Source organism: Balaenoptera acutorostrata, chromosome 5 (genome assembly GCF_949987535.1).
Source record: "Balaenoptera acutorostrata chromosome 5, mBalAcu1.1, whole genome shotgun sequence".
NCBI classification, from domain to species: Eukaryota; Metazoa; Chordata; class Mammalia; order Artiodactyla; family Balaenopteridae; genus Balaenoptera; species Balaenoptera acutorostrata.
In genome coordinates this window covers 124,740,617-124,760,108 of record NC_080068.1, presented here as the reverse complement: position 1 = coordinate 124,760,108, position 19,492 = coordinate 124,740,617, and the positions used below count along the sequence as shown (strand labels likewise).

The following is a 19,492-nucleotide window of genomic DNA, read 5'->3' as shown; positions in this document are numbered from 1 at the left end:
AAACTTGTTTTATTCACTATTGTATCTCTGGTGCCTAGAACAATTCTTAGTACATAGTAGGGCTCATTTGAAAGAGGAACAGAGCATCTTACCACAAATCATACTCCTAAGTAAAACAAAAATATCCTCAAACAAATAGATCTAAGACTTTTTGGAAACCCAACATGTGGAAGCATAATAAATGCAAAGTAGGTTATTTTTCTATTCCCACTTTGATCTATACAAGTAGGAATTAATTATTATACAATTCTTCAAGGTCATAAACAACTCAATCAAAATTTACCTCAAAACTCATTTAAGTCATTTGTTTTCAAATTTACTTTTGGAACACTTGATCATGGTCCCTGAATACAAATGCCTTGATCATTAGGAATATACTATAAAGGCCAGTGGATGAGCTACAGAAGGAGCAATGGGGAAAATCAAGAGTCTGGACTAGCTCCTAATTGGATCAGCAGTGATGAATAAACAAATGATGACTGTATAAAAATGGAAACAGGATTACTCTCAATTTGGTCTTCAACTTGCTGGACATGCACAACTGCTTCTCTTCTTTCAATATAACTGATACGAAAGAATATGGCTACATTAACTTACTAAAGACAACAAGGTACAAAGATAAAGGTGTTAATCTCTGAAAGTATTTTGAAAACACTGATAAACACTAAATACTTAATACTAAAACACTGCAAGATCCCCTCAACAATCCCTACCCATTTTCCCAACTTTTTTTTTTTTTTGCATTATTTATTACTGATTGTCACCTCCCCCAACTAGAATGTAAACTCCATTAGAGATGATTTTTTCCTGTTGTGTTCACTCTTCTATCCCTGGTTGCCTAAAATATTGCCTGGTATGTAGAAGGGGCTCAATAAATATGTTAAATCCTTAAACAGAAATATAAATGGGCTTTTAAATTTTAAGTAAGATTGAACAAAATGCCTAGACCACTCTTTTCCTTCCAAAAATCACTTTAGAAAAATACTGAACAAACAGTGAATCTATAAGCATTTTAAAAGCAGCTTTTGGTTTCATATTTTTAAATAGAGAGATTTAGCTGAGTTCACACTCATCTTCTTTGTTCTATTGCTTCTATTTGTTTCACCTGTATTACTAATATTCCAGCCAGCAAGCTATGTGATTAAACAGTAAATCAGATCTCCAAGCCTGGTTGATCTCCAAGCTTACATGGCCTTATTCTCTTCAGAGTCTTTGCCCAGGATCTTTTCTGTCAATAAACCCAGCTTCCTGCCATCCCCAGGAATATTCCATATGGCAATTCCCTCTCCATCCCTCAACCCCTATCCCAACAAACACAGATGCAAAAAGGTGGCCCAAGAGCACACCCATAGAGACAGAAACATAGGAAAAAGCACATACACGGAGGTGAGCACACATATACAGAGGGGGGCATGCACTCACTTAAGCACTCAAACACAGAACCACTCACAAGGACAAACACATACATACATATACTCTCACAGAGCCATACATGCAGATGCATGCATACAAGTACTACTATACTAGCATATTCAGTACTCACAGCATCACCCTCACAGAGATAAGTATGTACATACAGAGCCCACATGCAGAGGTACCCCACACATAAACAGGGATACCTTCCCAGATCAACAGGGCACATCCTCATAAACAAACACCTCCCCTAACAGATGAGCACTCTACCAAAAGACAGATAGGCTTCAAAGGCATGTATCTCTCACATATAGACATGTGAGTACATGCATACACACCCACACACACACGTAACTGAGAAGAACCCTGTGAAACCTTCTCAGAATAGAGAGCCACCCATGTCCTCTGCCTGCCTTTTGTCTCTAGAAAAACTTTAGTCAAAGAATAAATTTAATCAAAGAAGTGAGAAAATGCAGAAAGAAAGGGAAATTGTCAAGCAAGACAAAATAATAATACTTTAGCCATTAAACAAAGTCAAGGACCTTTAGTTCTTCCTCAAGGACTACGGATAATATTCTGAGCCATGTCCTTTGAGCTGTTTTGCAGATACTGAAACCCCCATCAGGTGGAAGAAATTATCTGCGTGCTGCCCACAAGCACGCAGACCCCAGACTGATTGGAACCAGAAGGCTGATGATGCTGACTCACCACCAACCAATCAGAAGAATGTCCACAAGCTAATGACACTCTGCTCCTTGAACACTGTAAGATTCCTCACTACCCGCTCCAGGGTGGGACACACAGTCTTGAGGACATTAGCCCGTTGTGGCCCCCTTTGCCTGGCAAAGCAATAAAGCTATTTCTTTCTACTTCCTCCAAAACTCTGCCTCTGAGATTTAATCCAGCACCAGTGTACAAAGGCCTAATTTCAGCAACACATATATACAGCTTTTTTGGGGGGGGAAAAAAGAAAGTTGGGGAATCCTACACTAGATTCTCCAGGAATTAGAAAAAGGTAGTAAATAAACAGTAAAAGGATATAAGATGGGATTCCTGTAACATTATTTACAAATGCCGTGACCCAAGGCAAGTACCTTAACCACCCTGAGCCTCATTTTTCTCATCTATAAAATGAGAATACCTCTACGCACCTGTAGGATTGTTGTATACCATAAATACTAGCTAGTTCCCTTGCCTTTGCAGGTCAAATTCTTACTAGTCATATAAATTATGTATTCACTTTTGATTTGTACTGAATTCTCTTCTTTTTAAATAATTTTTCATTTCATAATGTGACACAATGCTCGTCGTAATAACAAAAGCAGCTCATCTCTATTGAACAGTTGCTATGTTCCAGGTACTGTTCTAGGCACTTTACTCATATAATCTCATTTAATCCTCACAACAACCCTGGCAGTCAGAGCCCAAGATTATATAACTAGGAAGTAGACTAAAATCCAGGTCTCTAAATAGGTTCTTAACCACAAAACAAAATTACTTATCAATTATATTAATAAATGTAATGACTATTTCAAAAGCAAAAAAGTTATTAATCCCTGAAAACAGAAATGTACAAAACGGGTCCAGTTATTTCTTTGCATTTTATAAAAAAAAAACTGATCAATAGTCAAAACTTAAATGTAGTATTTAATTGTTAAATTGTGGTAACACTAGATTTCTCACTGACATTTATCTCTCCTGGAAATTTTAAAAGCAGTTTTTAGGTTTCATTCATTCTGATGCCACTGGGAGTCAAAGGGAAAACTTTAATTTATACATAATTTAAGAAAGGTATAATCAACTGGCTCTTTTAAATCTTCTCTCTACATTAACACTGCTCTACCCTTGAAGGCAGAAATCTTCTCTTTCTCATACTCCTTGTCATCTAACAGTCACATAATGGGCTTCCCAAACTCATTTGTTAATAAAATACCCAATAGATAGAAGTATAGACATAAAAGGCTCTTAACAAGCAGTTAATTTACGGAGGAAAAAAATAAATGAATGTTGTAGAACAGCTTAAGTCTCCTGAGCAAACAGCTAACTGAGACTTCTTGTTTTCCAAAGGGAAATCAGAAAAAAGGCACTTATTTAATTATATAATTGGGACACATGTTATTTGCAGTAAAAAAATCTAAAGTGCAGATGTGCTGACAAAGCCTTGTAATACTTAGAATCGATACTTAGCACAAAGACAAAATAGTCTGCTGACCTTTTAAAAATTGTTCAGGGATTTTTTCCTTTATGTATTTAACAAACAAGATCTAGACGCTACAAATTTAAAAGTACTAGATTATATTAGGCTAAAACTTCTAAGCAACAAAATAACAGAAAGGGACATACTTTACCATCATCCTTTCACTTAACAGCCCAAGAATTCCTCTGGATAAGAAGGATGCATGCCTAGTTTGTCAGACTAGTATGAATTTAAACACTATGATATATCACCACATATTAAGAGGTAACTGGCCCTGCTATTTATTTTCCAAAAGAATCCCTTAAAATTAAATATCCTAAAAATAAAGATTTTTGACTGATATTCTCATTAAGTGGCCTTTAGCCAACAACCATCTATAACAGATCACTAATTCATGACCTAGGGCATATTTTACAACAAACTCTATGGTAAACAAATTAGATGTGTTCTGTTTTTTCTTTTTTTAAAGGGTTAAACTGGACAAGTGACAACTTTAAATCTGCTCTTGGCTTAAATTATCCCAACCAAGCTCTATAGCATAGTAGTTTCAGCACTTAACACACCACTTTTCTCCTAATAGAGCAGCTCTAAAACTTCCTAATGAAAATCTTGGTCCTACCCACCAATGGGGCCTATCTCCTTGGAAGGCTAGTGGCCATGTATCTTCTCAGGCACATGCCCCAGTTAGGCTTCTAAATTTTCCACCAAAAAACATCAATCATCTCTACTTCCTGCTTGGTTAACTGCCAAAGCACATGGATCTTCCCTTAATCAGCAAGAAGTAATATCCAGAATGTAAGGTCTTGCTACTGAATATAGCTCACTATTTTAACCTGTATTCCATAATATTGTCCAACTTGTTATCAAAAGCTTACTTTGCAGCCTATTCATTCCTCTACACTATATTCTATTGATAAATTCTGTCCCTTATAAATGCTAGACTAATAATGTACTTAGACCAAACTGCTTATTCCTGCACTGCTATTTGGCATTGTGTCTTTACCTCTGAAGGGTGTAACTGTGAGCACATTGTTAAGAATGTCATCCTTTACAACAGAGAATATCTTTTAAAAGCATAGGAAGAGAAACTTCTTTGACCGTTCACCAAAGCTGTGCTATTCATGAGCACATACATTTAAATTTTTAAATGTAGGTAAAACTATGAGCAAATAATTAGAATTATAAAAGTGATAACTGATAAAGTCTACCAACTTTTAACATCACTGTAAAATGGAGGGGTGAAATCTTTTTTTCTACTGCAAACCGCTGGCATAAAAAAAAATGAGAAAGAACAATTTAGAAAAAATAATTTAAATGTTATTCAATATTAAGAAAAACATAAAATATCCAAAAATTATGATAATATTTCTGTTCTACATTATGGACAATTACAGAGGGAGAGCAGAGACACAAATTTATGTTAACATTAAGAGTGACAAAAAGAATTCAAGACACAAAGAAATGACAGGGGAGAGCCAGTCAAGGAAGGGCTAATATTTGAGCTATTTATATTAGTCTTGGGTTATGCATCTCAAGTAGTGATGACATTTTTTTATATTCTTTGAAATGACCTAAGTTCATATCACTCCCCTGCCCAAAAACCTTTCACGGCAGTGGCTGCCAGATGTTCAATATCCTCCATAACACAGCTTCCAAATTATCCCCTATTATTCCTTTACCTTATAATTACCACCAAATGGAGTTGTTAATTCCTAAACACACCTGTTTTCCAACCTTATTGCCACTGGTCAAACCAGTTATTCCATCTGAGCTACCCTCCCTTCCACTCCGCCTCTGCATGACACAATCCTACTCACTGTCATCATCAAGCATGCTGCCTAAGAGATGGAACTTTCACAACAGCCCTCCATCTACCATTCTGCTTCTTGACCAATGGGCAGAACTTTCAACATTATCAAACCATGAACCAGCTGGGACCACACCAAGTGGTCCATACCAAAGTTGGTATGGACCAACTTTGAAGATGGTTCTGAAGATGGTTCTCAGTATTTTTCCTCAACACACACTCATTGCTCCATTTTTTCTTTAATTACAATTGTTTGTATGCATGTATTCCCTCAAGTAGATTTGGATAGCACCTCTTTTTATTATCCCCCACTCCAACTTAACACAATCATCAGTAAAGTGAATTCAAAATAAAAATCTGTTCAATTAGGTAAAGATTTCTATCAAAAGTTACCTCTTTCCTAAAGAACTTGGGTCAGTTACTCTTGACCCTCATCCATGTGTTTTGGTGAATAGCAATCCACTTTAAGGAGATGTTACATTTCATGATAAAATGAATTATTTTCTTCAAAAAAAAAAAAAAAGACTATAAACAATTTAGGATGGTATTCCCCGTGTCAAAGAAAATTCTGAAATGGGCAATTGCAGTAGGCTTAGTTTAAGTCGTGCAGTTGCCTCTGGATACTGCAAAGGTCTTCATTCCTCCCCATAAGTTGTGATCAGTGTTTATCCGTAAGAATCGCTAAGGAAACTTCTTGGGCCACATTTGACAAAGTTGTTTTATAAGAAGCACTAGACTGGAAGTTAGCAGACCTGGGTTTTTGTCCCCATTTTACCAGCTATAATCACAGTAGTTTCTGATTTTCCATCTGCCAAATGAGGGGTTTTGAGAACATTAATTGTTTCCAAATTGGTAACAGATTTTGAGAAAAATTTGTTGTTTCCTAACTGTGTTCCTTGGAATTCTGGGGTAAAGAGCATGGGGTGGAGGTGCCCTAAGGCCGAATGGGCTTCCTCACCCCACCACCCCCTACAGCTTTATCAGTTCACATGAACATTTTAAAACACTAAAAAAAAAAAAAAAAAAAAAATTGGGAATAAAATTCCTAATATAAATATACAAATAGGTTTTTTTAATCACAAACAAGCTATATAAATGAAGAGAACTTTTGTTTCAGCTCCACTGTAACCTTGTTAACAACAAAGCTTATGTTAACTAAACATGTAATGAGAAAAAAAAAAGATTAAGTCAAAACAGCAAGTCACCTAACAAATAGACTACAAGATTAAAAGAAGCATGACGTGCTGAGGAAAAATATTCTCCTAAAGTAATCTATCTCTAAGGGACAAACTAGAGGGACTTTTCAAACTAAATCAGAGGCAGAAATACTGGGCCTGCACAAAGTTAAGTAAATGTGTTAGAAGCTGGGACTGAGCTCAAAGGAACTTGGCTCTCAGGAATGAGCTTTAACCATCTCTAAAGTGTAAGATATCTTTACTTAACTGCCACCTTTAAGACTTACAAATAAAAAAAAAAAAAAGTCAAGAAAATTCTCTCCACAACATTTAACATGGTTAACAGTGTAGGAAAGTGACTCAAAATTTTGAATTTATTCAGATTTCATAAAAAAGTCAAAACTTAAAAGATTCCCAATGCACTAACATAATATCTAAAGAACACTTTTTTTTCCCTGTGAGAATGCTTCTAGTAAATGCTAAGAAAAGAGGTAAAAAGGTTGGTTTAACAACTGATATTCTAAAATCACAGACTAAAGACTGGTAATAACATACAGCCAGCCATTCTCAATCACAGATGAGAGATTGCAAAAAGCCTATTCCAAAGACCCACAGAATACTTTTATCATATGAAGTCACTCAGCCTCTGTTCAAAATTATCTAATGTACAACTCTAATTTTTAGAAAACTTTTTCCAGACATGAAATTTGCCATTATTTCTTCTAATCATTCTGATTGCATTACCTCTTCAGATGTCAAATTGTAACCAACTAATGCCAACCTTCTCAAGGTAGAGTACATTATTACGTATTATATAGGAGGGGCAAAAGATACATGGGAGCAAGGAAATGACAGTTTAAAAAAAGACTAAACAATGGTGAAACAATAGCAAAATCTGAAAGTAATTTAGGATAGCTCAAAGTTTTGATAAGTTTTAAAACTTTTGGAACTTTAAATCTATTTTCCTACACAAACAAGTTATATACAATGGTAAGATTCCTAGATGAGCTCACACACACACACACACACAAAACCCAACATTTAATTGGAAAGTTCCAAAGTTATACAGAACCAACCACCATTTCAGGATCTCAATGGGGTGCCAGAAACAGAGGTCTTCATCGCTAAGAAAAGGTGGAGGGGTTTCATCCTCTTTTGACCTTACACTCCCAGGCCCCACTTAAAATCTCTGTAGTTATCAAAGTATGGTCCAGGGACCTCTGGGGAGATACTGAAACCCTTTCTGGAGGACCACAAAGTCAGAATTATTTTGATAGTATTATACTAAGATGTTTGACTTTTTCTCATTCTCCCATGAGTGGACAATGGAGTTTTTTAAAGGCTACATGAAGTATATGGTACAACAGACTGAATATAAAAGCAGAGGTGAGAATTCAATTATCTTCCATTAGGATATTTAAAATATTAGTAAAATATAAAACAGTGTCACTCTTCTCACTAATTTTTTTGCTTTGGAAAAGTTATTCTTCATAAAGTTTGTTATTTATTTTAATATGTAATGGATTTATGATAGGTATTTTTAATGAAATAAAAATGTTTCTATAATGATCAGGCTTAATTTTGAATGCAGTAAATATAAATAGATATAACTTACATAAATAAAAGCTCTTTGGAATCCTCAATAATTTAGAACAATGTTAATAAGTTCCTGAGATCAAAAATGTTGGAGAATCAATATTCTAGAAAGTAAAAACAAGGTCTACTCTCCTTGAGGCCACTGGTGTGGTTAATGTAGAGAAGGAAGGGTACATTCACAGACAGGAACACCTACAGTTGTGAAATGAAGATTTGAGGACAATATTCTGAGAGAAAATTCTGATGATAAAAAGCAGAACCAGAAGAGAGTCAAAGTCTGCATTTCCTCTTTTCTGCTCATCCTTACCATAGTAGATAAATGAGAATTAGTCACAATGTCATGTAAAAGTATAAATAAAGTCAAAGAAGCTGAAAAGTAAGAGAAGTGTCTTAGTAGAATGATTAAAGAGTACTAGGAAGGCCACTCTAACCACAGTATGGGATTAAGTCCATAGATGTAATAGGAGGTAAGGGTGGAAATGTGGGTAAGGGTCATACTGAGAATAACCCTAAATAAATAATAGGCTAAAGAAACTAAATTTAACCATGCAAGAGGAAAGCTGCTGAAGGATTTTCAGCCAAGGGGTATTAAAATCAGTTCTGTAAACTCCAAAGCTTTTTAAAATACTTTTATCTATTACAAAATGTGAGACATTCCAATATCTACAAATGAAAATTCTGATTATATGATTGAAGATTTCAAACACATGAAAAAATGAAAGCTCACCATGTTGCTTCTGCTTTGGGTTATACATTTTCCACCACCGAAAAATTATAAATCCATCTTGAATTCTAAGAAAGATAAATTACAGAAATGAAAGCTTAAGTAACAATTTACTTAACTCATTTCTTAATTAGTCATTATAAAAGGCAGGCAATTGATAATAAGGAAATACACAAAATTTTCAACAGGACACTAGCATACCAAGATGTTTCATAATCTTCCAGTTAAGAAAAGAAAAGAAGATTTGCAAAGCTCTTAGATTCTTCTATTTAGGTAAACTGTAATACCAGATTACATTTAACAGGAAAATAAAGTGTCAACAGAAAAAACTTTTTCTTTTTTAAATTTAAATTTTTAATTTTTAAAATTTAAAAAAGGAGTTAAAATTATATAAAAGCCAAATCTTCAAACAGGGATATTAGCACACTAAGGGAAAACATTTAAAGATTTTCTTTCATTTCAATAATGATACAACACTTCATATCCCAGAAGGATGGAATTATAGCCTAACTTTTACTTTTTACTTTTAACTTGGAGATAATTTTAGACTCACAAAGAAGTTACCTCTCCGTTATAAGTGAGGTATGAGGGCTGCCAAACCCTAGCACCTCTCAACTAATTCCATATCTTCAAGTTTTATCTAACAAATTTTAAGCAAATCACAAAAATAAGAGTAAGCTTTTCTTTCAAGGCTTATAGAAGACAGAATATATCAAACATATGAACTATCATTGCTTATTATATTCAGATTTCATTTCCTCCTTAAGGTAAAATTAGAAATGCTAATAAATGCTAAATAATTCTAAAAACTGACTATCTATACTAAGGAACTAATGGATGAGTTATCAACGTCTCCAATCCTTGCTTACATAACAAATGACCATAATGAATTCTACAACAAAAATGGTCAGGTAATCTAATGGCTCAATTTTTAAAACTAGGGATGATATAAGATTATTCATTTCCATAAGCTGCTATTCAATAATATTTTGCCAGATTAAACCTTACCTAAATTAATCCACTGATAGAAACATTTAAAAAAATCAATTCACCAAGTATGAGTCACTGAAGAAAATGATTTTTGATTTATGATTTTATTTGAAAAGGCCAACATTTTTAATATGAAAAAGCAAGTCATATTCAATACAGTATCATAATCAAAAAAAATTTTGTAATATTTCAAATTTGTTTAAGATGGGTCCTCATTTATTTATTTATTTATTCTTACCTAATAGACATGTCTTCCGTAATGTAATAGATTTCACGAACCATGACTTTTCCAGAAAGAACAGAGAAAGAAAAGGAGCCTGTTGTAGGAAAAAAATAACAGCAATTAATGTAATTGTTTTGAAAGACAGTAGAGCCCTTAAAGCTTTAAATGCTCTTCGCATTCAATTTACTCAATAATTAAATGTTCTCTCCCTACTCCCTTCCTGATATCCTTAAAGCCTTACTAACCTTCTAACATTTTTCCCTCAAATATAACAAAAAGTGCCATACATATCATCACTATGAACTGAGCTACTAAATAACTATATGAGAACATTAGTTTAAACAACTGTTTCCTATGGATAATTCCCTTAATTAGGCACAGCCATTAAATAAACCCAAAGCAGTGCAGAGGGCAGACAGCAGAAGCAAAAATAACTACAATCCTGCAGCTTGTGGAACAAAAACCACATTCACAGAAACACAGACAAGATGAAAAGATCGAGAAGATGAAAGAAATGTTTAACAAAGACCTAGAAGAATTAAAGAACAAACAAACAGAGATGAACAATACAATAACTGAAATGAAAACTACACTAGAAGGAATCAACAGCAGAATAACTGAGGCAGAAGAACGGATAAGTGACCTGGAAGACAGAATGGTGGCATTCACTGCTGCAGAACAGAATAAAGAAAAAAGAATGAAAAGAAATGAAGACAGCCTAAGAGACCTCTGGGACAACATTAAACGCAACAACATTCGCATTATAGGGGTCCCAGAAGGAGAAGAGAGAGAGAAAGGACCCGAGAAAATATGTGAAGAGATTATAGTCGAAAACTTCCCTAACATGGGAAAGGAAATAGCCACCCAATTCCAGGAAGCGCAGTGAATTCCATACAGGATAAACCCAAGGAGAAACATGCCGAGACACATAGTAATCAAACTGGCAAACATTAAAAACAAAGAAAAATTATTAAAAGCAGCAAGGGAAAAACGACAAATAACATACAAGGGAACTCCCATAAGGTTAACAGCTGATTTCTCAGCAGAATCTCTACAAGCCAGAAGGGAGTGGCATGATATACTTAAAGTGATGAAAGGGAAGAAACTACAACCAAGATTACTCTACCCAGCAAGGATCTCATTCAGATTCGATGGAGAAATCAAAAGCTCTACAGACAAGCAAAAGCTAAGAGAATTCAGCACCACAAAACCAGCTCTACAACAAATGCTAAAGGAACTTCTCTAAGTGGGAACACAAGAGAAGAAAAGGACCTACAAAAACAAACCCAAAACAATTAAGAAAATGGTCATAGGAACATACATATCGATAATTACCTTAAACGTGAATGGATTAAATGCTCCAACCAAAAGACACAGGCTTGCTGAATGGATACAAAAACAAGACCCATATATATGCTGTCTACAAGAGACCCACTTCAGACCTAGGGACACATACAGACTGAAAGTGAGGGGATGGAAAAAGATATTCCATGCAAATGGAAATCAAAAGAAAGCTGGAGTAGCTATACTCATATCAGATAAAATAGACTTTAAAATAAAGAATGTTACAAGAGACAAGGAAGGACACTACATAATGATCAAGGGATCAATCCAAGAAGAAGATATAACAATTATAAATATATATGCACCCAGCATAGGAGCACCTCAATACATAAAAAAACTGCTAAGAGCTATAAAAGAGGAAATCGACAGTAACACAATAATAGTGGGGGACTTTAACACCTCACTTACACCAATGGACAGATCATCCAAAATGAAAATAAATAAGGAAACAGAAGCTTTAAATGACACAATAGACCAGATAGATTTAATTGATATTTATAGGACATTCCATCCATAAGTAGCAGATTACACTTTCTTCTCAAGTGCGCATGGATCATTCTCCAGGATAGAGCACATCTTGGGTCACAAATCAAGCCTCAGTAAATTTAAGAAAATTGGAATCATATCAAGCATCTTTTCTGACCACAACGGTATGAGAGTAGAAATCAGTTACAGGGAAAAAAAACGTAAAAAACACAAACACATGGAGACCAAACAATACGTTACTAAATAACCAAGAGATCACTGAAGAAATCAAAGAGGAAATCAAAAAATACCTAGAGACAAATGACAATGAAAACATGACCATCCAAAACCTATGGGATGCAGCAAAAGCAGTTCTAAGAGGGAAGTTTATAGCTATACAAGACTACCTCAAGAAACAAGAAAAATCTCAAGTAAACAATCTAACCTTACACCTAAAGGAACTAGAGAAAGAAGAACAAACAAAACCCAAAGCTAACAGAAGGAAAGAAATCATAAAGATCAGAGCAGAAATAAATGAAATAGAAACAAAGAAAACAATAGCAAAGATCAATAAAACTAAAAGTTGGTTGAGAAGATAAACAAAATTGTTAAACCATTAGCCAGACTCATCAAGAAAAAGAGGGAGAGGACTCAAATCAATAAAATTAGAAATGAAAAAGAAGTAGTTACAACAGACACCGCAGAAATACAAAGCATCCTAAGAGACTACTACAAGCAACTCTATGCCAGTAAAATGGACAACCTGGAAGAAATGGACAAATTCTTAGAAAGGTATAACCTTCCAAGACTGAACCAGGAAGAAACAGAAAATATGAACAGACCAATCACAAGTAATGAAATTGAAACTGTGATTAAAAATCTTCCAACAAACAAAAGTCCAGGACCAGATGGCTTCACAGGTGAATTCTATCAAACATTTAGAGAAGAGCTAACACCCATCCTTCTCAAACTCTTCCAAAAAATTGCAGAGGAAGGAACACTCCCAAACTCATTCTATGAGGCCACCATCACCCTGATACCAAAACCAGACAAAGACACTACAAAAAAAGAAAATTACAGACCAATATCACTGATGAATATAGATGCAAAAATCCTCAACAAAATACTAGCAAACAGAATCCAACAACACATTAAAAGGATCATACACCACGATCAAGTGGGATTTATCCCAGGGATGCAAGGATTCTTCAATATATGCAGATCAATCAATGTGATACACCATATTAACAAATGGAAGAATAAAAACCATATGACCATCTCAATAGAAGCAGAAGAAGCTTCTGACAAAATTCAACACCCATTTATGATAAAAACTCTCCAGAAAGTGGGCATAGAGGGAACCTACCTCAACATAATAAAGGCCATATATGACAAATCCACAGCAAACATCATTCTCAATGGTGAAAACCTGAAAGCATTTCCTCTAAGATCAGGAACGAGACAAGGATGTCCACTCTCACCACTATTATTCAACATAGTTCTGGAAGTCCTAGCCATGGCAATCAGAGAAGAAAAAGAAATAAAAGGAATACAAATTGGAAAAGAAGTAAAACTGTCACTGTTTGCAGATGACATGATACTATACATAGAGAATCCTAAAAATGCCACCAGAAAACTACTAGAGGTAATCAATGAATTTGGTAAAGTTGCAGGATACAAAATTAATGCACAGAAATCTCTTGCATTCCTATACACTAATGATGAAAAAGCTGAAAGAGAAATTATGGAAACACTCCCATTTACCATTGCAACAAAAAGAATAAAATACCTAGGAATAAACCTACCTAGGGAGACAAAAGACCTGTATGCAGAAAACTATAAGACACTGATGAAAGAAATTAAAGATGATACCAACAGATGGAGAGATATACCACGTTCTTCGATTGGAAGAATCAATATTGTGAAAATGACTATACTACCCAAAGCAGTCTACAGATTCAATGCACTCCCTATCAAATTACCAATGGCATTCTTTACGGAACTAGAACAAATCATCTTAAAATTTGTATGGAGACACAAAAGACCCCGAATAGCCAAAGCAGTCTTGAGGGGAAAAAATGGAGCTGGAGGAATCAGACTCCCTGACTTCAGACTATACTACAAAGCTACAGTAATCAAGACAATATGGTACTGGCACAAAACCAGAAACATAGATCAATGGAACAAGATAGAAAGCCCAGAGATAAACCCACACGCATATGGTCAACTAATCTATGACAAAGGAGGCAAGGATATACAATGGAGAGAAGACAGTCTCTTCAATAAGTGGTGATGGGAAAACTGGACAGCTACATGTAAAAGAATGAAATTAGAACACTCCCTAACACCATACACAAAAATAAACTCCAAATGGATTCGAGACCTAAATGTAAGACCGGACACTATAATCCTCTTAGAGGAAAACATAGGAAGAACACTCTTTGACATAAATCACAGCAAGATCTTTTTTGATCCACCTCCTAGAGTAATGGAAATAAAAACAAAAATAAACAAATGGGACCTAATGAAACTGAAAAGCTTTTGCACAGCAAAGGAAACCATAAACAAGATGAAAAGACAACCCTCAGAATGGGAGAAAATATTTGCAAACGAATCAACGGACAAAGAATTAATCTCCAAAATATATAAACAGCTCATGCAGCTCAATATTAAAGAAACAAACACCCCAATCCAAAAATGGGCAGAAGACCTAAATAGACATTTCTCCAAAGAAGACATACAGATGGCCAAGAAGCACGTGAAAAGATGCTCAACATCACTAATTATTAGAGAAATGCAAATCAAAACTACAATGAGGTATCACCTCACACCAGTTAGAATGGGCATCATCAGAAAATTTACAAACAACAAATGCTGGAGAGGGTGTGGAGAAAAGGGAACCCTCCTGCACTGTTGGTGGGAATGTAAATTGATACAGCCACTATGGAGAACAGTATGGAGGTTCCTTAAAACACCAAAAATAGAATTACCATATGATCCAGCAATCCCACTACTGGGCATATACCCAGAGAAAACCATAATTCAAAAAGACACATGCACCCCAATGTTCATTGCAGCACTATTTACAATAGCCAGGTCATGGAATCAACCTAGATGCCCATCGACAGACAAATGGATTAAAAAGCAGGGTACATATATACAATGGAATATTACTCAGCCATAAAAAGGAACGAAATTGAGCCATCTGTTGACACGTGGATGGATCTAGAGACTGTCATACAGAGTGAGGTAAGTCAGAAAGAGTAAAACAAATATCATACATTAACGCATGTATGTGGAACCTAGAAAAATGGTACAGATGAACCGGTTTGCAGGGCAGAAGTTGAGACACAGATGTAGAGAACAAATGTATGGACACCAAGGGGGGAAAACCACAGTGGCGTGGGGATGGTGGTGTGCTGAATTGGGCGATTGGGGTTGACATATATACACTGATGTGTATAAAATTGATGACTAATAAGAACCTGCAGTATAAACAAACAAACAAACAAACAAAAAACCCAAAGCAGTGACTAATTCACCATTCTCCTCCATTAATTTGGGTGACCCCAGGAACCAGTCATTGCCTCAAATTAATGAAAGACTACTTACGTTTGAGAGAAGTTTTATTTTTGACCACTAAGAGGTACTCAACTCTAAGGAAGATCAGAAACATTCTATTTGCTGACCCTTCACCCCTCTTTCCCAGTGGTTTAGGGCTTTCTAAGGCATATAACTTCCTAATACACCCTCCTATCTATTTGCAAACTTCCCATTTATAAGTAGTCAAGCTAAATTAACAAAGAAGGCTACAAAATGAAATACACAAGATGATTCCACTTACAGTTATAGATTTTTTAGGTATCAGTTTAAAAATAAACAGTAAAACTTCATCAAGCATTAGAAATTTTCTTTGGATAGTAGGACCTTAAGAAACTTCTAGTTCCATATTTTATATGTCTAGATTTTTCAAATTATTTTAATAATTATCTCTTATACGCCAAAAAAAAAAAAAACCACTTAGAAACACTTTAAGAAATAAGAATGAGGTAAAGGACATAACCAAGTGGTAGTTCAACTCTACTTGAACTATATGCTATATGAGAGAAATTCCAGTTAGATTAGTTTAACTTTCATAAAACAAAAGTAAATTTCTAAAGCTACTATCTGTTTACAAAATACATATTTACAATATGCATCTCAAGATTACACAGAAGAAAAAAATTACTCAAACTTACCAATATGGATATAGCCATGCTTGTATAATCTGTTAAGAACCAGTGTTAAAATAAGACCAACATTCCGAGAATTATAATACGTGAGATAAATAATCCATCCACAGGACAAAATGGTAGCTGTTGGGAGAAAAAAAATGCAAAAACAAAGGATCTCACTATATGTTTCCTTCAATCATCTTAATATCTCAATAAAAATTTGTTAGTGAAAGATCATTTATCATGTTCAGAAACGAGAGGATTTACTTCCATATGGTAAAATGTCCTCTTACAATTTAATACTTGAATTTTCAAAACCAGAAGTTGATTCTTTATCCAACTTTCTTCATTCTCTTTAAGTCATTAGCCAGAAAAACACAGATTTCAATCCAATGAAGTAAAGCAATGTTTCAAGTAAAACTGCTTTCCTTTTTTTCCTGTTTCCTTTTTCACTCCTTTGTACTGTTTTAGTTATTAAACATACACAAAGATGTTCTGAGATGAAAAAGCCCATATTTCTGAATATTATGAAAAAAAAAAACTACCTTTATTAGGCTAAAAGCTCACTCCTAATACAGTCCACTTAAAAATAAAGAAAACTGGGCTTCCCTGGTGGCGCAGTGGTTGAGAATCTGCCTGCTAATGCAGGGGACATGGGTTTGAGCCCTGGTCTGGGAAGATCCCACATGCCGCGGAGCAACTAGGTCCGTGAGCCACAACTACTGAGCCTGTGCGTCTGGAGCCTGTGCTCCGCAACAAGAGAGGCCGCGGTAGTGAGAGGCCCACGCACCGCGATGAAGAGTGGCCCCCACTTGCCACAACTAGAGAAAGCCCTCGCACAGAAACGAAGACCCAACACAGCCAAAAATAAAATAAATTAATTAATTAAAAAATAAAGGGAAATAATTTTTTAAAAAAAATAAAGAAAACTGATGTTTTTTTTACATGATAGAAAAGTCACTTTTTTTTTTTAATAAATTTATTTATTTTATTTTTGGCCGTGTTGGATCTTTGTTGCTGCGCACGGGCTTTCTCTAGTTGTGGCGAGCAGGGGCTACTCTTCGTTGCGGGGTGCGGGCTTCTCATTGTGGTGGCTTCTCTTGTTGTGGAGCACAGGCTCCAGGCGTGCGGGCTTCAGTAGTTGTGGCTCACGGGATCTAGAGTGCAGGCTCAGGAGTTGTGGCACACGGGCTTAGCTGCTCCACGGCATGTGGGATCTTCCTGGACCAGGGCTCGAACCCATGTCCCCTGCACTGGCAGGTGGATTCTTAACCACTGTGCCACCAGGGAAGCCCGAAAAGTCACTTTTTAAAAAAATCAACAGTCTCTGCTTTTAAAGTACTATTGGAAAGAAGTGACAATTTTAACCTACTTCAAGATATATCTATATTAAATAGGCCACCAAATACTATTTTGCTGCAATTGATAAGACAATAACTTACTTTTAAAGAACACCAGTAAATATTACTACAGTAAATGATATTCTAAATTTGATTATGAATTTTTCATGAAAAGTTTATGGTCACTTATAAAATTTATAATATTCCCAAAAAACCTAGTTCATAAACATACAAAACGCAAAACACAAGAAAGTATTTTTCGATAAATTTTCTTTTACTTATCCGTTTAAATAGTATAACTATTTTCTAGATTAAGACAGTAATATAAAGCAATTTAATATGCATAACCTTTTAGCAACATCATATTAAGTTCGTAAAATTTTTAAAAAATTATTTAACATAGATAAAACAAAGCAGTCACTGAGAGTCAAAATACAACATTCCTCAAGGTAGCTTAGATTGATGGTAATAGCTTTGAGGTAGCAAGTGCTATGATTTGACCATAAAACTTATTTCTAGAACAATTCTTTTGAACACTTATTTTGATGGTACAACATTGTTTTAAGCTTAAAGTCATTTTGCATTAATTTTTACTGTAAATCACTGTGTGAAGAGCAGGTAGTTACAGGCCCTTCACAAAGGCAAAAGGTATTTGCTGAGAAAGTACGCTTCTTTCCCAGAGAGTAACCACCTGAGGATTATGGCCTTTTCATTGTATCATGTCCCCTCATCCCCTTCAATAGTGTAAGGCCATTAGTAAAACAGAGGGATTAAACAATCCCTCAAGTTTTTACTGGTCGTTGCTACTATTTTCACCTTAAAGAAAGGAGCTGTATACAATGTGAAAATGAGAAATTCAAGGTGACAGGAGAAGGGGTACATAGGAAATAAGAAAGAATTCTGCCGGAACTTCCCTGGTGGTCCAGTGGGTAAGACTCCACGCTCCCAACACAGTGGGCCCAGGTTTGGTCCCTGGTCGGGAACTAGATCCCGCATGCATGCTGCAACTAAGAGTCCGCATGCTGCAACTAAAGATCCCGTATGCCGCAATGAAGATCCCGATTGCTGCAACTAAGACCCAGCACAGCCAAAATAAATAAATAAATGTTAAAAAGAAAAAAAGAAAGAATTCTGCCTTTAATTAAACTAAAAGGCAATTTTCAATGCTGCTTTTATGAAGTTATATTTCATAGTACTGTTTTGCATTTCATTTTACTTTTAGTTTTTCGTTAATGATAATTTACAGTAGCCCATGTTTGTCAATTAGGAAAAAAAAAACTTGAAGTTGAAATGGTAATCCAATCCTACCTACAAATCATGAATCATTATAATTCCCTTTATATACACTTCACCTCTACCGTAACCCTACCATGCATCCTGCAGTGTCATGAAAGAAGCATAAGCCTGCACTCAGAAAAAAAGAGCTGTGTAACCTGTGTAAGTTAATTAATCCTTACGGGCCTCAATTCCCCAACATGTTAATAGGAAAATAACACCTACCCTCATAAGTCTGCTGTGAGCATTAAGTGAGACAACATATGCAAAATGCCTGTGGCATGTGGCACACATAGGATGCTCAATAAATATTACCTCAATAAATACTACCATTACCCTCCCTTTCCTCTCTCACCCCATCTTACCCTTCCTATTTTCCTCTCTGTATCTTTCTAATTCCCATGCTAAAATTCAAATCAAACACCATTCTTCCACAAAACATCCTGGGCAGTAACAGCCTACAGTAATCTCTCCCTTCCTTGGTATTTTATTTGTATTTCTCCTTCTTATTTGTTCATACTCATTCATTCACTCGTATTTCTTCCCTCTCTCTGCAATTTAAGTATACACTGTCTTGTATTATTTGTGTACACCTAGAAAAGTTTGGCAATATAAGACAAAAAAACTTATTACTGGAAAAGCCCACTGTCAAGTGCATAAAGAGTGAGGAAAGAGATGAGAAGATTAATTAGGCAAAAACATATTTACCACGAGGATTTATCACTTTTA

General features: G+C 35.3%; 1 protein-coding gene across 8 annotated transcripts in view; it reads right to left on the bottom strand.

Moving 5' to 3' along the window:
* BLTP1 (bridge-like lipid transfer protein family member 1) overlaps window positions 1–19,492 on the bottom strand; it is a 202,650-nt gene that overhangs the window by 165,744 nt on the left and 17,414 nt on the right. For all 8 annotated transcript variants that reach the window (XM_057546655.1, XM_057546660.1, XM_057546659.1 and 5 more), the window contains 3 exons: window positions 16,173–16,289; window positions 10,141–10,219; window positions 8,916–8,980 (listed from right to left, as the gene is read on the bottom strand). In XM_057546655.1, coding sequence (XP_057402638.1) covers window positions 8,916–8,980; window positions 10,141–10,219; window positions 16,173–16,289 — 261 coding nt within the window. The remainder of the gene's footprint in view (window positions 1–8,915; window positions 8,981–10,140; window positions 10,220–16,172; window positions 16,290–19,492) is intronic.